Genomic DNA, 22,176 nt, shown 5'->3' on the forward strand with positions numbered 1-22,176 from the left:
GCGCTGCAGGCGGCGAGCGCAGTCCGCAGCTGCTGGGCGTTTGCTCCATCAGGTTAAACACACTTGAACTACCAACTTAGCTTTTTTATTAACATTCACCTAGCGCAGAAAGCAAATGAGAGAGAGGGAGGGAGGGAAAGAAGAGAGCGAGGAAAAGGAATCTAGCTTTCAGGTTTGAAAATAAAAGTGATGATGTTCTGAATACTTCGCTAAAAAAAAAAAACAAAACAAAACACCAGTAGAAAGAATGATGCCTTGTCTATTCACAATGCTTTGGCCCTAGGGCACAGAGGAGTTTGTGTTTATTATTTCAGTTGGAAGAGGTTGGATTTGCTCGTGTTCCGAAACTCTTGGAAAGACCAGGCATTCGCAGTGGCGGCCGCGACCCCAGGGGACTTTAAAAACCAGAAGGGGAGGGTGCTTCGGCGGGGCTTCACCCTCGCGCCCTTCGCTCTCTAGAAAAGTTTAAAAGACAGGAGCTTTAAGTTTGGGGACTCCGATTTTATTTTCCTGAGTCTTTCATATCCGACCCAATTCCCTTCACAGCCCCCAGCCCACCCCTGGCCCGACACGTGGTTTGTAATTTCTCAGCAGAAGCAATCACCGCAGCTTCACATGTGGGTCTTCTATTTAATCCCGGGGTTGGTTCCATGGTACCTTCGTTTCTTAGAAAATTCTCTGGCACTCCTCTTAACCTCCTGTCCTCAAGTGGACCAGGATATAGAACCCCCTGGGGATAAGATGAAAAGAATTAATGAGAGCAGCAGAGGGAAGGAGAGTAATTCCTTTCACTATTTTTTAAAAGCTTCCTGGGGCTGAAAAGGTGAAATGCAAAGTCCCAGGCAGAGCCTCCTACTGTTCTGGGAGCTCTTCCTCCCTCTGGGGTCTCTTTCTTCTCTCCTAGTGGACAAGGCCCTCGAGGTTCCGACAGACGGGAGGAGTTGTGTCCTCAAGCGCAGCCTATCTGTCCTCTGGACTGGGTGAGGGTCCTCAGTCCTTAAACTGATCAGAGGCAGCTTCTATGAACATCTTGCCAGCCAGCCTAGTGTTTCTCTCCCTAGTGACTCTCTTACCTTTCTAAAGGTTCTCAATCCCCCACTTCTCTTTTTCCTTTGGGGACTTACTGGTCAGAGAGAAGGCAGGACTCCACCTAAACCCAGGGGAGCCTGTGAACTCACATTCAAAAACCTCTGGGTAGCCACACTCAGAATGTTGAAGTGCCTGGTGATTTTGCACCCACCTCCGCTGTGTATGAGCACACTGTACACTCTGGATGTACAGACCAACAGGAATTGTATTTGGACTGGCAAAAAAAGCAAAAAACAAAAACCAACAAACAAAAAAACCAAACCCACCTGCCTGTTCAGTCTGGAGGGGATGACTTGTGTCCATATGGTGCTTACCAGAACCTTCTCTTTTGGAAGTTGTTTTATTCCTGCTCTGTGCAATTCCTTCCTTTGCTCCCTTTCTTTTCCTCACATTTCAACATTACACATCTGTCTCTCTTGGGACCTGTACTTAGTTCTCTAGGGACCTGTATCTTACATCCACATGCTCCCAGAATTACACAGCTCTGGAGAAAGACATGGTGGGCATCCTTAGCCAGGTGATCCTTTGAATTTTTATTTCCTCAAACAGAGGTATTTTACAAGCCATTGGTGAATGCCCCTTAAGCTTGAACCTTGCTATTTGCTCAGGACATTCTCAGTGATCTTTCTCCCCCTCCCCTGCCTTTGCCAAACTCATGCCCAGGGCTTGCTTTTCTTTTCCTTTTCCTATAAGTGGAACATCAAGGATGTACTGTTGCAGCAAAGAGACTGAAAAGATTGTAATTTTCTTTTACAGTGTCTGGCAGGATTTGCAACAGATATTATTGGGGACATAAATACCTCATGGAAGGTATTGAACAAAACTGTTTAATGCAAGGAGGTTGTACCAAGAGAAAATCCATATGTAGTTGAAATTGATTCATACCTTGAACACAGCTGGCCCCTTTAGAATTTCCCCATTTCTATGTGCCCACTTCATTGGTAAATCCTGTAATTAAAGCAAATCTCAACAATGTATTTTTCAAGGGCGGGGGGAAGAATCCCTCCCCCCTTCTCTTTCTTTTGACCCCCAAAGGTTGTGGGTTTAAGCGAATGAGTGAAAATGGCTGGCTGGCTGGCTGAGCTGCAGCAACAGGAGATGGGGGCAGCCGTGGGGCAGGCCGGAAGGTGACAGCCGACCTCAGGGAAGCAGGAGGTCTTGGATGTTAAATGCCTGAGACTGTCTGGACCTGGGAATCAAAGGTGATCATTACTACTTGGTGGGAACAGACCACTGAAATGTTCCAAGGGTAGCTTCAAGCATTGGTATTATACCTAACATCGAGAAAGAAAGCAGTTACTTATTCAGCTTTCCACTCTGAAAGCACAAGCCGCAAGAGCTTCAGTAGCAGCAGGAGCGGCAGCAGATTTCCTGAAGTTCAGGATGATTCTTTCTCCCGGATCAGTTGTCAAAAGTCCTGTCCTTCTCCGTTCTTTAGCATGGAAAAGATTTTAAAAGCCCCACTTCTTGCTTTCTCCGTGGATAGTATAAAAAATTTCCTGCAATTTATGGTGGGAAAAACAATAACAGTAACGATACAGGCTTATTGGTGATTCCAACATGAAATCAATCCTTTGCCCCGGTCGTTTTATTCCGCCCCCCCTCCCCCGCCCGCCTTATTTTGGGGCGAGGTGTCTGCTCCCCTCTGGCTCCCTGTGTTCGTTCCCCGCCCCCCGCCGCCCTCCCCGTGGCTCCCTTTCTCCGCCTCCTCTGCGATTGCCATCTGACAAGATCTCCAAATCAAAGTGATAAATCGCTCCAAACTTTTTTTGGCGGCGCTGAGATGTTGGAGGGGCGTCTAGCGCGCATGTGCGAAGGTGTCCGAACTGACAATGCTGGAGAGATAGCGAGTGTGGATTGAGAGAAAGAGAGAGAGAGAGAGGGAGGGAGAGAGAGTGAAAGAGGGAAAGACAGAGTGAGTGTGTTTAAGTGCGGGCGTGTGTGTGTGTGCGAGAGAGAGAGAGAGAGAGAGAGAGAGAGAAGCGAGGGAGGGAGCGAGAGGGAGAGCAAAAGAAGGAAAAGATCCAAGAAAAAAAAAACCCAACCACACACCAGCGGCTGCAGGACTGGGCACAGCATGAGATCCAAAGGCAGGGCAAGGAAACTGGCCACAAGTAGGTGCAATATCCCTTTTCTATTGGCTTTCCCCCTCCTCTGCCATCTTGCATATCTGTCTCCAGCGCTCCGGGAGGGAGCGCGCAGCTGCCTCTCGCGCCGGGGCCCGGGTAGAGGGCAGGCGCAACGCAGCCCCAGCAACCTGCGGGTCCCAGCCTTCGCGCCCGGCCGCCCGCGCTCTCGCTCTCGGTTTGGGCGCCAGAGGAGCCGGGGCAGCCCTTAGCCCCGCGCACCGACCAGCTGTGGCAACCCCGGGGTGGGGGTGGGGGTGGGGGCAGCCAAGACCCGGGTGGGAGGGAGAAGAGCGCGCGAGAGCAAGCGGGAAGGGGTGGGGTGGGGGGGGAGAGGAGATGAGAGAATCTCCCCCTCCCCTCCCCTTTCCCCCAGGCGGAGGAGAGTTGCCTCTGGCCAACCAGCTAGCCTCGGGTATGGGAGGGGGAGCGGGGGGTGGGGGGAGGCGGGCTGGGGATGGGAGCGTTTTCGAGCCTCGGTTTGTTTCTGGGGTTTGGGGTGGGTGGTAGGCTCGGAGGGAGCCACAGTGGCGGCGGCGGCGGGCAGCCGTGGTGGAGTTGGGAAAAGTTGCGAGGCGGCCGCTGGAAGTTGCGCGGGCTGGCGGGCTGCGCCGAGCTGCGGTTGCGGTAGTGGGCGCTGTGCGCTCGGCGGTGCTCTGCGGCGTGCGCCGCGCCGCGGGACGACTGGCGTGGGGAGTGGGGGAGACGAGAGTAGGGGCTGTAGTCGCCGCGTGTGTGGTGGTAGTGAGGCACGGGCCGTGCGGAGCCACCGCCTCCGCGGAGCCGAGGGCAGGTGAGGAGAGAAGAGGCCCGGCGAGCGCCTGGACAGTGAGGAGGGCAGGGCGCACAGCCAGCGGCGACGGCCGCCGAGAAGGGGGCCGAAAGGGCCTGCTCCCGCCTTCGAGCCCCAGGCTGGCCGGGCGCCGAGTGACCCCCAGGGGGCGGGCTGCCGGGACCTTAGGCCGCGGAGAGAGCACGGCAAAACCTCTCGTTTTTTTTCTGGATGTAGCCCGGGTCTCGGGTCACTAACCCTCCCCGGCGCCCCCTGCCTGCTCGGCATGGAGCGGCCTTGGTCACGCGGGACCAGGGAGATTGGGTTCTGGGCAGGGGCGGCAGGGTCCCCATCCCCCACTTTTCTCACAGAAGTGTTGGGGGACTTCGCCTGGAATTGTCCGAGGAGCCGACACAGTCCGGAAAGGCAGAAGCCTCGATCGGGACTGTAGGCGTTAGGGCTGTGTTTGTCCAGACGCGCAAATGTAAGGGGACTAGTAGGTACCGAGACCCGGAGCAAACCCGAGCAGTCCAAAGCCCTCCTCGAGGTGTCAGCACGCGAGGCTGGAGCAGCCTCGGGAGGGGACAGGCCGCCGTTCGTTCTCCCACTTGCTGGAAAAACACAACACAACACAACAAAACACAACAAACTAATTGTTTTGCTTGTGGACCAGAGAAGAGAGAGTTGGGGGTGGGTAGGATGCTTCTCCCCAGTAAAATCCCCAATCCCCCCCACCCTTGCATATTAAAACCAAGTACGTCCCCACGCCTTCCAGCCTCCCAGGTCCCCACTGCAGCCTCGCGGAAGGCAGCAGCACCTCTGCGGGCTGGGTTTCTTTGGCAGTGGGAGTCCGAGGTCTAGCCCAGAGAGATGGTGTCATCGCAGGCTCCTTTCCAGTGCTTCGTCCAGTCCTCACTCAAGCACTCCTTCACTTCCCAGTACGTTTCCTTTCGCCCCCGTCTCAGGGATCAACCTAAATACAGGGCTCTTGGGCCATCAGTACATCTGTTTCTCTTTTGGATATTGTTCATTTCACTTAGTTGCGACACTGTCAAAGGGCGCCAGTAGAAGACCTTTTTTTTTTTTTTTTCCCTGTTTTCTTTTAAATAAGACCATGTCTTTATTTTCATCTGAGGAGGAATTAAATGTACATATGTTTGGAGGCCTGGGGGCTTCAATTTCGGCTAAAGGTTTGGAGTGTGTGTGTGTGTGTGTGTGTGCGCGCGCGCGCGAGGTTGGAGGGTGGGCGGATGAGAACGGTGTGGGGTGGGGGGGGGGCGGGAAGCGTGGAGAGCCTATTTCAACCATGCCTAAATTGTGAAACGAAAGCCGAGTGCTTTGCGCCTCATTGCCTGGTATCCGCCGAAGTGAAAGCAGAACACAAAACCCTTCGAATTTTGTTGAGGAACTTTTTCAACTCTATTAATTGCCAAGCTATACGCCATCCTATTAAAATATTCCCGCACGCACAGCCGGCTCAACATCCAGAAACTGAACGTCGTTTTCCGATCTGATGATACTTGTCATTCATTCAGTGGGAGACTCATTCTTTTTGTCTCTAACGTCTCCAAGGATGCCGCTGCCGCTTTCCCATAACTAGATAGGAACTCTCACCAACTTTCCTCGCTGAGCCTCAGGTTCTCGCTCGCGCTGCCCCAGCTGTTGCTACTGGGCAGCCTTTCTCAGGCAGAAGCATCAGTCACAATCTGAGTAATAAAGGAAATCACGTAAAAAGTAGGGATTTTTTGTATTTTAAAGCGCTATTTCCTTCCCCCTGCTGTAGTGCGTGAGTTCCCTTGAGCGTGGCGGAGATAGTCCGTGACCCTTTGCCGTGCAGTCCAGCGAAAACTTTGCCGCTCTCTCTGCACCGGTTTCTTTCTTTCTTTTTTTTTCTGGGTTAGAAAGAGACAGTGTGACCAGCATACTTTAAAAAACATACCTACATGGTTGTTTTTTTTTTTTTTTTTTTTAATGCAATGTCAACATTGTAATGGAAACAGATCACATAGGAACAGTAGTTTTCTGGATTTCTTGTTATTCTTTTTGTCTTTTGGAAATGTCTTTGGTGGCCAAGTCCTGTCCCGATCTTGGCTACAGTACAGGATCCCATGGACCCTGAAAGTACCCACTGAAGTTAAGCCCAAATGAATGTACAACCCATGTTCCAACTTATAGGGCTTGTTTTTTCTTTTTTCTCTTTCTTTCTTTCCTTTTTTTACACAATAGTTGAAACCAATAAATTCGTTGCAAATCATTTGGGAGGGATAAACCGTTTGATTAAAAATAAAAAGAAGGGAAAAGCAAGAAGATTGACAGTCATAAAAGCCCTTGGCTTTTATTCCCATCTTTAAGGAAAAACAACAACAACAACAACAACACCTAAAAGCCAAGCGAACGCTGGCAGTTCCGGGAGGCTTCCCAGCGGTTTTTTGGGGCAGCAGCTAGGAGAGCACCTGGGCGGTGCCAGGATTGCCAGTGGCAACTTTTTTCTCCTGGTGATGGGAAAGAAGTCAGGTTGGGTTTGCCCAGCCTGTCTACAACCGAAACACGAAACACGGAAGCAACCCCCACCCCACTTCCCTAAAGTGACACTGGGCAGGGTTTCAATCACAGCACTGAAGGAGTTGCAACGGGTAACCCCCCTTAGCTACCGGCCCCCCAGAAGTCTCGTAAAGACCCAGAAGGCGATGCGATTAGCAAGACCCCCGAGAGAGGGGCACTTGTTACTTGTACACTTGATCTTTGTCTCAAAAGAGTCTCTTAAATAGGTAAGGAAGATGAGGACCCTCCCTCACGTGCTTAAACTCCTCACCTTAGCAGCCCAGTACCTAACAAAGGAAATGTGCACCCAGTTTCCAGCCTGCATTTCCCGTTTGCCCACCCATTTGTGTTTTTCCTCCATAGTTAAAAAAGAAAGGATTTAAATACAGGGCTTTGTTTAAAAAAACATATTTTACTTGTTTATTTCAGACTGCTTTTGAGGAGGAAAAACGCTCACCCATTGGAGGCTGAGGCCCCTTCTAGGAAGGCGGGTTATTTGCCATTACTTGACCATTACCCTGGCTTAGGGCTTCTTTATTGCATTTGGCACTTGGAGTGCACTATTCCTGCAGCATTTCGATGTGTTTCGCAAAAAAAAAAAAAAAAAAAAAAAAAAAAAAAAAAAAAAAAAAAAAAATCTATGTTTAGGAGAAGGTTAATAACGCTTTTCATCCCCCCCCCCCCCCATCCTAAACACTGTGGAAGGGTACACAGTTCATTAGCTGCAGAGGCAGGAAGGCTTGGAAAGAAAGGCTCCTTTTTCAGGTTTTTATTTGTAGGGGCTGAGAATTTGCAGGTCTTGGCGATGATGTACGTGTGAGTGTGTGCATAAGTGTGCGTGAGTGAGTCCTTGCGGGGTGGCCCCAGTTCACAGGTTTTCTGAGCGGAGGCCTCTTTCTACTACCCGGGGCCAGGCCTCCTCTGCCGACAGACATTCAACATGTAGGTCGCTTATCGAATAGAAATTAATGTGTCATCCTAAGAAAATTTTGCTTCCTTCTTCTCTTTTATAAAGTTGAAGGTAGTAACTCTGTAAGCAGTTTCCCTTTAAATATCTTGTTGTTTGGAAGTTTGTTTTATTTCATTTTTGGAATTTGGGGCCAGGTTATCGCTACAGACGTGACTTGGGGCAGGGAGTACAAGGTTGGGGACCCCCCAGGGCAAGAAGGGCAAAGGAGGGCAAGAGAGAGGCGACTTGTTACCCTCGGCACATCTAGCTCGGTCTGTCCCCTCTCCGTTTCACCTCTGCTGGAAGCGGGCCGTGAAGTGGAGAAACTTGACTTGTCACCTTCTGGCCGAGATGGCTCTCACCCCTGTTCCTGAGGAACTCAGCTACTAGAAGAGCCCTAGTTCCAAGAGCTCAGTCCAGCCTCCCACCCCTCGTCTCAAAACTGTCACAGGCAGTGGAAGTGGGCTCTCTTGAGAAGTGCGGAGTGGAGCTGGGGAGGCCCTAGTAGGAGCTTGGCTGTGGCCGCCCCCTAGGACCCCCACACGTCCCACCCCAGCTGCTCAGCTCCTGGCTGTCAAGCTTAGGCCAGATCTTCCCTCTCCAGCCTCAGAGGTGCTGCGTGCCTGGCACCCTGCTTCTTGTAGAGCACGGGTTTGCACTGACCGTATGCACGTGTATACACGCACGTGCACACACACGCACCCCTCTCTCTCCCACAGACACACAGGCTCACATATCCCGGGTGAAGGAACACTCAAGTGAGGAGGGCAGGCACACCATCATTCACTCAACAGGGCATGGGGAGAGAGGGGCTAGGGGGAGACCAGGGAGACCGGAGACCGGGAGCAGGATAATGATGCCAGGCACATTTTTCTGAAGTGGTGCTTAACCCTTCCTTGGCTGGAAGCCTCTGCTTCAGGCACTTTCTAAAAAGGTCGGTGGGGTCTGCTTTTCTTTTCATCTGGGCAGCTCAGGAGGAATCATTAGTTCCCTCCCTACCCCATTTGCCACAGTCCTTTTTCTAAAATTAAATTTTCCCCCTTCCCACTCTTCTGGCCTTCTGAGTTTACCAGAGTATTCTCAAGGAAATTGGCTGTGTAGTGAGAACAAGTGTGAGCAAGGGGCTAAAAAAGGAGACAAACAAATGGAGCAGAAAACAAGAGAGAGAGAAAGGAAGACAGAAGCACTGCGTCTCCTTCCAGATCTCCTGTTTGCACACAGACTGGTATTATATTTTTTTTCCCCCAGTAAATGAAAAAAGTATAATCCTTGTTAATTATCCTTGCTTACATGCCATACAAGAAACTTCAGAGATGTTTCTACATAAGGAAGAAACTGTTTACAAAACTCTTTCAAAAGTGTGACATATCGCTCTAGTTCAGCACGAAAAAGCTAAACACACTTGCCCTCCTTTGAAGTGCCTTGGCGAGGGCAGCAAATTCGAGTGCGGTTCAGATATTGCTGTGGGTATAACTAATGGCCTCTACCTATTTAGCTCAAGTGGGAGGAGAGAAAGGCCTGAATTCCTTGTCCACTGGGTCCCTCTGGAGACTGGGTTCTGGCTCCTGGCCAGTTCTGTACAATGTCAACATTGAATATTTGAATTCCCAGACTCTATTTAACAAGTTTCTAAATAAATAAACTCATTGTGTGTCTGTGTTTAAAATTATTTCACCTCTTTCATAAAAGCTATAGCATCTTATTACATTGGGCTCGCAAGTTGATTTTTTAAAAAAATAAACAAACAAACAGAGCTTAAGGCATTTTAGTAGGCAGACCTTCACCATATGTATGTTTTGTAAAGACATTCTCTTCCTTGTGTAGGCACTATTTCTATGGATCTTGGGCTGTTCTGTGTCCTGTGATAGCGAAATGTAGTAAAAAGCCCAGCTAAATTCAGAAAGTCAGTGAAATGTTAATCACATGAATAGGGAGGCCTGAATGTGTAACTGTAGTGTCTTTAGACATTTGATAATTTTGTCTGCTGGGTCCTACAGGGGATATGTCCTAAATGGATATCTGTAGACTCTCCAGTCCGCAGGTATGGGTAGGTCTAGGGCTCTGCCCAGATGATGTTTTGTTTCCGGGCATTTTTTCTTTATGTGTGTCTGTCTTTGTAAGTTGGAAAGGGTAGATACACAAATGCTATCCTCATATTTCAGTTTGATTTTGAAAAGGACTATGTGATTTCTATGTTTTTAACTAATCTCTTAGTATTTGAACATCCACAGCGTTTTAACGAAGGTAGGGACATACTTGTTCTAAGGAGTACATACTTAATAATAACAATAAAAAAAATGCAAGTTCTAGTCCTCTTGGAAGTGTGGACCCCATCTGGAGTTGTTAGGAAAGAAAGTGGAATTCACTGTAATTTATGTGTATAAAGTACAACATTATTAAAAAGAATGGGATTTGAAAGGGCACATAGCAAAACCCATAACAGTTAGCTGGTAACATGGAGAGCTCAAAGCCAAGAAAAAAATACCACCAACCCGTGCAAACCCTAAAATAGATTACAATGACCTCAGCCATTTTCATTTTCAAAAATAATAGCCATGATTAAAATGGGGGGAGTGTTTTACTTGGAACCATACTCTTCTGCATTATTATAAAAGCTGTTTTGTGGTTAAGGAACTGTTTCATTATAGAAAAAAAAAAGCAAGTGAATTTTTAATCAAATGCCCTACTCTTCAAAAGCTCTTATTCTTGAATGACTTTTTATTTTAATTTTAGTTGTTATTCTTATTCATTAACAAACATGCTTTTGGCTTGTATATTCAGCCAAATCCTTGACTACTAACTTTTATGACAAATCTGAGAAGAAATGTTATTTAGAAGAGATTTTGCTAATCCCCTTAGTAAATACCTGCCTAGAGGTCATTGACTATATATAACAGGAGGAACCAAAGCTTTCTTAACCTCATTCAAGAACTTGCCTAAAGGAATTAATTTTGTATGTTAGAGTTGTTCAGATTATGACATTTGTGAAAGTCCTTGAATATAGCCCTTGGTCGGCTCCAGCGATGGGCAGGCTTCTGGCACAAATATCAGTGCGATCTCTCCATGTACAGGGACAAGCCCCATTTACTGACCCAACATTTCAAGTGCCTCTGAAATGTTGTACCTTTCTTTGTAAAGTGGGAGTAATAATACCACCCATCTTGGGCTGCTGTGAGGGTTAACTGGGATGATGTATGCAAAGTACTTAGGTCAAAAGCCATTCCCTAACACATTTTTCATTTTCCTTCCAATATATCATTTAAATTTTCTGAAGAGGAATTTTTTAGACATATTTCCCTCCACTCTATTTTTTATAGTCTCATTTTTAGAAGCATTTGCATGTATAAAGTAAGCATTTTGTCTCTCTTCTCAATAAATCATGCCCTGAGGATAAAGTTGGGCACATTAAAGTTGTATACAAAGCCAAAATAGGCAGTAAATTTATTCTGAAAACTGGAGAATCTTTCTTCCTGGGGAGGGGGACGCTGGGTAAATAAAGTGGTTGAAATTTTAACCTTGGGACGCCTGGGTGGCTCAGTTGGTTAAGCAGCTGGCTCAGTTGGTTAAGCAGCTGCCTTCGGCTCAGGTCATGGTCCCGGCGTCCTGGGATGGAGTCCCACATCGGGCTCCTTGCTTGGCGGGGAACCTGCTTCTCCCCCTGCCTCTGCCTGCCATTCTGTCTGCCTGTGCTCGCTCTCTCTCCCTCTCTCTCTGACAAATAAATAAATTAAAAAAAAGAAATTTTAACCTTGCTTCACTGATTGTGTCGTTGTATGCACACAGCCTAAAAATAGTTGTGCATACTCTCCCATTGTCATTCGACCGTAATCCCCGTGGATGAACATTTCATTTTTAATGGAATGAGTTTTTAAAAAATTTAATGGTGTTAAAAAAATTTTTATTTCTTTATTTGAGAGAGAGAGAGAGTGCATATGCAGGAGCAAGATGAGGGGCAAAGAAAGGGAAAGAGAATCTCAAACAGACTACAAGCCAAGTGTGGAGCCAGAAAAGGGCTTGATCCACAACCCTGAGATCATGACCTGAGTTGAAACCAAGAGTCAGGCGCTCAACCGACTGAGCCACCCTGGTGCCCCAGTGGAATGAGTTTTGTAAGTCACCCTTTACCATCCTACCTGAGTTACTCTTCTCTAAATCATGAGAATGGACTAGAGCAGAGCTTGTAAACTCAAATGCCTATAGGATTTGGCAGGCAAGATAAACGAATGAAGCAAAGTGGGTATAAGCACTATTTTATACCTATTTTATTTGTATTTTTGACACCCAGCCTTGTATTCTAGAACAAGAAGGAGTGGTGGGGGACTGAGCTCAAGCCTTCTCTAAAGGAGGCAGCTGCTGCTCAGTTCTAGTTTGCTCCTGCCGTTTGCATAAGGGGGCCCAGTGCTGCTAGATCTCCAATTTTTAAGAGAAGACTTATATCTGGGTTATTATTTAAATTTTCTCTAAAGTGTTGACTAGGCTCAAGAAAAAATCATCAATAAGCAACATTTTGCAGGCCCAATGAAACACCTCTGTCTGCTCTGTATAGGTCATGGGCCCTGGGTTTGCAACGTCTGGATTAGAGAACTTCCAAGGGTCCTTCAAAGTTCCAACATTTTACGATATCCACAAGGCTTCCTGAATATTATCTTGTGTTTTTAAGATCTTTATCTTCCTCCTCCAACCCAAAGTTAATGTGTGTGTGTGTGTGTGTGTGTGTGTGTGTGTGTGTATATGTTTTGATAGGTGGAAGTACTTATTACAGAATCTGATATCTGGCCATTTATCTGGAAAAAAAGTCTTTCACGGCCATGTTGTGTCTTTCTTTCCCTCCATGCCGCTTTATCATTAATTGGCTTAAGAAAATAAACTGAAGAACTCACTACCCCTCTGCTAGCCACTGGCCACCGTTCTTTCTTATTTCTTACTCAACCCAATTCTCTGATTTGTGGGCTGGGGGTTGAGCAGTAAATCATTAGGAGATAGTTTTCTGTGGTTTTCCACAGTGGGAGAAGTAATTTGGCTACTGTGGGAGGAAAAGTTCATCCCTGCCCCATAGCAGGGTTCAGATGTCCCAGCCTGCACATGTGTAACTGAAGAACCCAACTGATTTTTAAGACATGAGCCTCAGATGAAAAAATTAGTTTTCTTTTTTTAAGATTTTATTTATTTACTTATTTGTCAGAGAGGGGTTAGAGAGAACAAGTAGGGGGAGAGGCAGGCAGACTCTCACTAAGCAGGAAACCCAATGTGGGACTCGATTCCAGGACCCTGAGATCATAACCTGAGCCGAAGGCAGAGGCTTAACCCACAGAGCCACCCAGGTGCCCTGAAGAAATTAGTTTTCAAGGGATGACTGTATTATTTGACAAGAGTGGCTCTCCTTGCAGGAAGGTTTGTGTATATTCAGGGAATATTTGAAAGTTAACACACATTGTTCTGTTTATTATCCTGGGCCGTATTTCCAGCAGAAGTGGTAGGTTAATAATAGGTAAAATTAAGTCCTGAGGACTAACTAGTCCTCACTAATTAGATAGGGTGATAGAATACCAATGCAGGGGATTCTCCCAGTTAAGTGTAGGCTGAGCACTATATACTAGGTAAATTAGTACTCTAGTCAAGGAACTGGTCAACAAATACTTGTTACTTTCCGTTAACATTGTGGGAAAAATCATCATATAATGCAGTGTTTGCACAGGAATCTCTAGAGTAGTGATAAGCCATGCCTATAGGCATTATCGGTCGGTTATCGGATAACATAGCTCCCATTTTTATACCTGACACTGAAATCTAAATTTCTTAGCCTGGTTTAGGAGGGCCCCCCCCCACTCTTGAGTCAAAAGAATGTGGTGATTCTGAGCCCAAGTTCTGACTTACATGGACCTGAGTGGGAATCCTGACTCCACTGTTTACTAGGTGGGTAAAATGAAGGTGAGCGACTAAAAGTACTTACGTCATGGGAGGATTTGATAAACTTATGCGCACGAAGTGTCTGAAATACAGTAGGAGCTCAATACATGTTCGTTATTATTTTATTAACTTTTAGATCATATTTATCTCCCTACCCAAGACTGGTCTATTCAGCCTAACTGGTTTGCTCATTCTGCTCCTCTCCCTCCCTTGCTAGCCCAACCTTTTGCTTCCATCTTCCAACTTCTGGCCACAATGTTGCCTTACTCTCTAAATCTACCCAGATAGTACTTTGACCTTCAAAATCTAATTCTTTCCTTAGGAGTTAGTGTAAACCCTCCCTTCTTCATGAGATTCATTCCTTCTCATCACTCCTGGAGATGTGATTTCTCTATGTCTTTTTATTCCAATAACATGGAATTATTTTCACCTACCATCATTTTGGCATTTTATTATAAAATCCTTATTTTCAGTATATATAGACATAGATATCTTATTTTTCTAGCTAAGTCATATAACTCCTGGAGAGCCCATTTCTCTTTTGTATAGTGCCCAGTTGTGACAAATATTGGTACAATTAGGTGATGGTGGTTAGTGGTGGGCTTTGGTAGATTATGTGAACCTCTTCAATTTCTTTGCCTGTAAAACCTGCACAGTCAGGTAATGTCAGCCCTAGGATTCCGGGATATCTGACACTTTAATTGCGTACTAAATTCACAATTGGCCTTATTTTGACAGTGATAAACCACCTGGAAAGCACATTTGGAAAGTAGAGAATTATTCCTAATTTTCACCAAGAATGCTCCTCATTTGCCAGTGCAGATATAACCCATGGTTTCTTACTTAAATTACAAATTGTTATTGATCTACACTTGATCTCAAGGTTTATGGAAACTCTGTAATGGACTGGATTCTGGAGACTGTCAGTGGAGTCAAGATAGAGATGGTGAAGTGTTTTGTGAACTCACGTATTTCCCAGGGATTTGGGGGTAGTCAGCTTTACAGAAGTCATCAAATGCTGAGTTTTTATATAAATGGTAACCCCAATATAGGCAATATTAATATAGATCAAAACAACATGAATTTTGCTCCATATTTTAACATACATTTATGATTAAGGCTCTTGAACAATTTAAGGCTGACTGATAATGATGTTGCATTGAATTTTGTTTTGCTCATTAAATTAATCCCACTCATCCAATGGAGTCCCCTTAATTAATTAATTAATTCCTTTTTAAAGATTTATTTATATATTTGGGTGGGGAGAGGTAGAGGAAGGGACATAGGGAAAGAATCCTCAAGCAGACTCTCTGCTAAGTGCAGAGCCCAAAGTGGGACTCAATCTCAGGACCCATGAGATCATGACCTGAGCTGAAACCCAGAGTCAGAGGCTTAACTGACTGAGTTACCTTGGCACCCTGGAGTTCCTGGAGTTCCCTTAATTTAAATGACTTCTTCTCCACCCCTCCCCCAACCCCCATACCCCATTTTTCACTTCCATAACCCCATTTCACAAATCCCTTATCTTCATGTACCTTCATGGAGAAAATAGGACTCTTAGTGTCTTGGACAAGTGTCCTCAAGTCCTGAACAGTTACAGAGTTTCCCTACCCAAGATCAGCCAGGTGTGACTTTTTATCCTATTCTTAGGATTGTCCTTAAGGCATTGGGAGTCTCTTTAAGTGAGAGCAGAGATGAAAAACTACGGATTTTATACTTTGGTACTGATTATAGACTTTACCTTGACAGGAACTATGAAATTAAGTAGTAATAAAATGTTTCATGATAAGATGATACTAAAAATGAATGGAGGGATGAAACAACTCTCTTGGTTTCTGCTAGAATCAGGGTTTGTGACCTTTTGGATTTCTGACATTTGCCAGAATCTGATGGAAGGTATGGAGCTTCTCTCCAGAAAATGCAAATACGCATAGACATTTTCACATAATTTCAATGGTGCATGGACTTCTAAATTCCAACTATAGGTATTACAGATGTCTGCCTACATAGACTTGATTCACCCTCTGACGTTTATTATATAATGTCCTAAACTCTTAATCAAACTCTTTTTTTCTTTTTTTAAAGATTTTATTTATTTGTCAGAGAGAGAGAGAGGGAGAGCAAGCGAGCACAGGCAGACAGAATGGCAGACAGAGGCAGAGGGAGAAGCAGGCTCCCTGCCGAGCAAGGAGCCCGATGTGGGACTCGATCCCAGGACGCTGGGATCATGACCTGAGCCGAAGGCAGCCGCCCAACCAACTGAGCCACCCAGGCGTCCCTAAGAACATTTTTTTCTGATTATAAAACTTATACAGACTTCTAACAATAAAAAACTACAAGACTCTATCATCTAAAAAATGAAAGTCCTCTGTGGTCCATGTTCTTGTCACAGTGTCTGCAGATGACTGCTATTCATCATTTAGTGTATAATGTCCTGTAGATTCCCCCCCATGCATCTATTAGTATATGCACGTGTGTAGATTTATAATTTTTTAGAGCAACTTTCATTTTTCTTTTTTAAGACTTAACAATATACCTTGAACCTTTCCCCCATCCATATTTATCAACCTAACACATTCCTTTAAAGGCAGCAGATCTACCGTTGTTTGGATGTCACACATCTGATTGAGCCAGTCCCCTATGGATGACGCGTGGGGCATTTCCAGTTTTCAGAACAGAACAGAACAGAGCAGACAGAGGAGTTCTCCAAACCAGGACTGTAAGGGAAAATGAAAGTGAAGTATACAATTAAAGGAAGCTCACAGTTCAGGGTGAAGTGTGCTGGCCTCTGAACCATGGGCACAGCAGGGCTTTGGGAAGGTCATAGAGGGTTGCCTCACCCTGTCGGGACAGATCAGATTTCCAAGCATCGTTATCCCCCAAGGGACCAAGGGTCGAACTCTAGAGCTGAGGTAGATTTTTGTAAGATCCACTGTCATATATCTGTGATATTCCAAGCTTATTGGATTGTTCTGGACCTCATATTCATGCCCCCACTCCCATTTTTCTCCTGCTGCTTAGAATCAGTTGTAGTTGAAATCAATCCGCGTTACTCTAACTGGATAAGGATAAGGGTTTCAAGCCTCAAGTTTTCTTTCTTTTTTTTTTTTTTTAATTATAATTTTTTGTTTGCCTGGTCCATTGTTATCACATTGCCTTATCTTTTTATATCCACCTTAAGATCTGATGGGACTACACAAATGCAGAAAGTTATCTGAAGCCAATAAAAAATTTTTGATGTTCTTGAAAAAATATTACCCACAATAATTTCTAACCTACGAATTGGAAAGACCATTTTTATAGGAAAATGTGTTTCACTGGGTAACCAGGCTATGGGAAAACTTTTATAATGGAAACTATCTCTTACTTTTAACTATAGCATCAAAAATATGACAGTATAATGTTACACACTAAAGCCCATCAGATGCAAAATTCCAGTTTTTGATTATAAGTTATAAACCAGGATAGAGAGACTTCTGAAAAGTGGTTTTCTTTGGCAATGATGTTGTTGATTAAAATATAAAAAATTCAGAAAAAAATTAGTTCAGCTCATTCCTTTACACAGAAGGTTACAAAAATGGAATAGCTGGGTTTTGGCTCTAGTGGGAACAACTTTGCTTATTAAAGCTCATTGGACTATATTAGATTAAAAACATACTAGACATTTTAGATTGGATTTGAAAAGGTACCATTCAAGGAATTAAAATTAAGTCACATAAATCCTTTTAAGAATTAATTTACTTTGCAATTTTGATTCCTTGGAGTACAGTATATGTTCCAAATTCATGTATTTTTTCTTGAGTGCATAAAGGTTGTTCCATGGGGCATTACTCTTGTTAACATTTTCAAAGCGTATTTTAGCTGAGATCAATCAAATCGAGTCAATAAATGGTTATTGGGTGCCTAGTATATATAAGGCATGAGGAACAAAATCCTAGAAACACTCGCCTTCCTGAAAATATTGACATATACCCATGACAGTAGTTTATTAACTGAGACGAAGATCACTCTGTGCCTGTTGCTGGTTATCAGTGACTACAGAGAGTAGTTCCATGAGCTTGGAATACTGAATCCTCTGCCTGACTTTTCAAATATTTTGTTAACATTGTGAAGTCACACACCCACCCATCTGAGTGTTTGGGGTCTTCCATTTGAAGATAATACCGTACTTCAATTCTCTTAATACCTGTCAGATGTGGAGGTCATTGCCTGCTCCACTTGGGTGTTAATGCTGAGATGGTTTTCATTCGAGATACTTGAAAACAAAATCAGACTCTTTTAAATGCTTGCTGTGACTATCACCCACCCATTCACTCAATAGCTATTTACTGAACACCTATAATTCTAGGCAATGGGAGGGTGGCTGTACACACTCAGACAAGGCCATTGCTCACAAGGAGATCCCATTCTGGGGGAAAGAAATGTACATGGTCATGAACTTCCACATGCTGACTTCTGGTATGAAGAACTAAAGCAAGGTGACTTGCTAGAGATGACACATAGGGTGGGCAGAGAAGACTTTCTGAACAGAGAGCTATGTGAGGAGAACGTCTATTAAGGTGTAGTACATGAAAACTTAGAGAATGGCACGCATAGTCAACTCTTCTCATTCTCTACCCTAGGGCAGAGCAGATAAGGTCTATCAGTATTATATTTTGCTTCATTTTGCTTCATTTTGTCAAATGCACTTGTAGTTACTACATGGAGTTTCGTGTTTGATCTGCAAACCCTAGGCTAGTGACAGCATCAGAAGGGCACAGGAGGTTTCTGGACTCATAATTCAATTCATTTAAACAAATATTTATGACGATATATTCAGCAGCCTGTGTTGGACACTGAGTATACAAAGATGAATGACATATGTGTCTTGCCCGTGAGGAACTCATAGTCTACTAGGGGAGACAGACATGTGAATAGATGGTGTCAGCCCAGTAGGGTACTGGCAAGTGCAAGGCAAAGAGCCTTATTCCTGTTGAATAACAATGATCTGGATGGTAGCACATGACCAGGGGCATACTTTCATTTCATATCTCTCCTTGCAAAAAATTCTTTAACCTGTATGCCTCAAAGTTCAGAACAAAATTCTTGTTTCAAACTTGAGAGTTAAATTTTGCACGTGTTAAGTGCATGTTAAGGCATATTTAGAAATTTATTTCAAATGCCTCATTTGAAAGAAATTTATATATTACAAGAGCAATGAGCTTGTTCTTCACAGGTTCACACATCATATTTGCCTGTGGTTAGGGGAAAGCCGATGCCAATGCTGAGTAAGATACTGGGCGTACTCGGGGTGTATGCCTCATAGACTTGGGTCTGCAGATGGGCAAATTATTCTTCCTGTGCTTACCAGTCTTAGTGGTTGTTCTCCCTTGTACAGTGAGAGGAAACTCTCTCCTCACAGTTCAAGATAAGTTTACAAAGAGTTTCTTCTTTTTGCCACTTGTAGCTCTGTCTGAGACCAAAGATTGGATCACAATGCCCAGACAGAAGGTACATCTCACTTTTAGGCTTAGTTTTTTTTTTTTTTTTTTTTTTTTAAATCTTGTACCAGATAGTGCTTCTCAAAGACTGACATGAACTCAGAGAAGTAGCTTGTGTCTCAGGCTGGCATGTGATTTTGTTGTCTGTAAGACAGAAATAAGAATAAAAAGTGTTGCCCTTTCTTCCAGTTCTCTTTGCCAACCATCTTACTGTGCCGGGTGTATGTGTCCAAGCCACTAGGCTTGGCACAGAAATCAGTGCATCCAACATCATTACTGCTGGGCACAGTTTGAAATCCCGGGCACACCCTCCACCCCATTTGCCTAAATGCTTAAGATGCTAGTGACATCAGCACCTTATTGATAATGTTGCAATATTAAAACACCAGCAGAGGTGTTGTTTGACCCATGAAACAGTATTGTATCTTTGTTTCTCTGACCTAAAAATACTGGGTAGGTGGATCTGAAGAGGATGGGAAATGTCAAGGTAAAAAGCATTATGCATCGAGGGCTTTCAAAGGACCTCATGATCTCTGTATCACATCTCTCTTCCTGTCCTTCAGTGATAGCAATCTCCGTCACCAAGGCTTTACCCTCAAGAAAGGAAATACTCTGATACCTAATACAATGAGCTGCATCTTAGGAAACCTTCCAAGGGAATCGGTGGCATTGGCTGGGACTGGTAGCCTGCTACTAGGATGTGTGGAAAGCTACCACTGGATTGTCCCCAGCACATCATAACCTTTCTTTATGTAGACTTGACTCTCAGTCTCAACTTTCCCAAGGGGAAATGTTCTGTAGCCTTGTAAGCCCTATCTACTTTGAAGATAGACTTCTGTTTTTTCCTTAGGTGTGATCATCTCAAAAATTCGGTATATCTTGGGCTCCATCAACATGTCTTCTGGGGGATGATGCTGCCTGAGGACTCAGGACACAGTCTGAGTCCCTACTTTGCTATTTATTAACCTGGTGTCCTTGGGCAGGGCACGAACCCTCTGAACTCAACACCCTCAAGTATAAGATAGGAACAATAACAACGTCTGTTTTGACTTCCTCCAGACTGGTGATGTTAAAGTAAGATGACATATGTGTAACCTTTTATAAGCTGTAAACAGCTGTGTAAATTTAATGTGCTATCGAAAGTTCTAGAAGTGACAGAATATTAAAAATGCTCGGGAGATTGTAGATTCTGGAGCCACATTGTTTTGGCTGAAGACTTGGCTCTCCTACTACTATTTTCTGAATAATGCACTGTGACTGTAACTTCCCCAAGGTCACCAGTACATTTTTTTTTTAATGAAGTATTTTATTTATTTAGGGTGCCTGGGTGGCTCAGTCGGTTGAGCACCTGCCTTCGGCTCAGGTCATGATCCTGGAGTTTCAGGACTAAGTCCACATCTGGCTCCCTGCTCAGTGGGGGGTCTGCTTCTCCCTCTGCCCTTCACTCTGCTTGTTCTCTCTCTCACTCGTGTTTTCTCTCTTAAATAAAAAAAACTTGGGGCACCTGGGTGGCTCAGTGGGTTAAGCCTCTGCCTTCGGCTCAGGTCATGATCTCAGGGTCCTCGGTTTGAGCCCCGCATCGGGCTCCCTGCTTTATCAGGGGAGCCTGCTTCCCCATCTCTCCCTCTCTCTGCCTGCCTCTCTGCCTACATGTGATCTCTCTCTCTCTATTTCTGTCAAATAAATGAATAAATAAATCTTAAAAAAAAATCTTAAAAAAATAAAGAATTTATTTATTTATTTGACACAGAAAGAGTGTGAGCACAAACAGGGGAAGCTGCAGGCAGAGGGAGAGGGAGAGGGAGAAGCCGCTGAGCAGAGAGCAGAGAGCCTGACTTGGGGCTCAATCTCAGGGATGACGACCTGAGCTGAAGGCAGCCGCTTAACCAACTGAGCCACCCAGGCGCCCGGGTCACCAGTACATTTTTAAGGCAGGGAAGCAAGCAACAGCCTTCCGGATCTTTCCTCCATGCATGACATCTGAAACCAAGTCCTGTTACCCATCCTCAACTTTGTTTTAATATCCAAATCTCTAGGGCCTTGCAACAAAGTATTTGGGAGTTGCATAACTGAAAAATCTGTAGGATTTAAATAAGGGGAAGGCTATTTTCTCAGATCTAGTTCTTTTTTTTTTTTGCTTGTTTTTTTTTAAAGACAGCAGTGGACAAGTTAAGAAAAGATACAATGACTCAGGTATGACCTCAGAGAATCGCTTAGACAGCTTCAATATAACAATGCTTGGGACCCACCCCAAATCAACTAAATCAGAATCACTGAGGATGAAACCCAGCCAGTGGGGAGTAGTGGGTCCTGGGTATGAGGAACTGAGAAGAATGAGGTCATTTTAATTAAAGAACTAGGGGGATAGAGATAGCAAGGTGGCTGCAAATGCTGCCTTTGGGGTTGATCCCAAGGTTTTATATGTTTTGTGAAGCTTTCTTTCAGTTTCAGGCATGGGCCTGGAAGCTGGAAATAATATCTTAGCACTTGCTTTCTGCCTATGGTTTCTGGCCTTTGTAGCAGTCACAGGTGAGAGATTTCTAGCTGTGAGAAGCCATCGCTGGGGAGACTTCATCACAGAGAGTGGATGATCTTTTGAGAGTCCGTGAGCTCTGACATCTTCTTGACCATTGCAATCTCGTGGTCATTTCTAAAGAGACAGTAATGTGTTTTAGATTAAAAAACAACAAAAACAGAATCCACAGCTGCTTTATGAGAGAGCACTTTTGTATTGTTTGTCGCTTTTGTCTTTTGTTTTTCTAGAATCCCACACACAAATGCTTCTGACAACACTTCCCATGCAGAGGGAGCCCCAGGGATTCTAGAGCAGACATGTAGGGACAACAGAAAAGGAACTCCAGAAACAATAAATAGATATTTATAGATAGAATAGATAGAATAAATGCCTCTACCCAGACATGTTAAAAAAAAAAAAAACAGAAGAATTGGGATTATGCTATATTTTAGGAAATTTGGATGCCGAATGCCCAATGACCCTTATGCCTGGCTGGTTTTAATCAATGCTATCAGTCACTCACTTCCACATACATGAAAATCCATTAAATGAACATGTTCCATGTTGTTGGATTGTCCAGGTACATTCAGTTGCACCCAAGTGCACATTGGCTCAACGTGCCCAGTGCTTCCAGAGGTTTCGCTGAGCTCAGTGGGGTGGACACTGGAACAGACCCTGTTAAGGAACACAGACGTTTCTGTGCACTTATGGTGAAGGAGAATGGCCTTACTGAAAGGCAGGAATAAGCTCGTAAAAAGGCCTGCGTGTGTATTTATAAAGTGTGCACTTACGGGTAC

At 44.6% G+C, this 22,176-nt stretch overlaps 1 protein-coding gene and 1 long non-coding RNA gene across 9 annotated transcripts in view; one reads left to right on the forward strand and one right to left on the reverse strand.

Annotated features, from left to right (window-relative positions):
* Nucleotides 1-495: 495 nt before the first annotated feature.
* LOC131824889 (uncharacterized) lies at nt 496-2,982 on the reverse strand. The gene is made up of 3 exons (XR_009351024.1): nt 2,854-2,982; nt 2,364-2,588; nt 496-2,278 (listed from the first exon to the last, which is right to left on the reverse strand). It is a non-coding gene; the product is annotated as an uncharacterized LOC131824889 (long non-coding RNA).
* MECOM (MDS1 and EVI1 complex locus) overlaps nt 2,932-22,176 on the forward strand; it is a 543,943-nt gene continuing 524,698 nt past the window's right edge. For 2 of the 8 annotated variants that reach the window (XM_059163528.1, XM_059163532.1), the window contains exon 1: nt 2,945-3,203. In XM_059163528.1, coding sequence (XP_059019511.1) covers nt 3,167-3,203 — 37 coding nt within the window. In that variant the 5' untranslated portion in view covers nt 2,945-3,166. Of the gene's footprint in view, nt 3,204-22,176 lie in introns of all 8 variants that reach the window. The other 6 variants (XM_059163536.1, XM_059163529.1, XM_059163530.1 and 3 more) reach the window with 6 other exon arrangements.

The sequence above is a fragment of the Mustela lutreola genome, chromosome 2 (assembly GCF_030435805.1).
Source record: "Mustela lutreola isolate mMusLut2 chromosome 2, mMusLut2.pri, whole genome shotgun sequence".
In the NCBI taxonomy this organism is placed as follows: Eukaryota; Metazoa; Chordata; class Mammalia; order Carnivora; family Mustelidae; genus Mustela; species Mustela lutreola.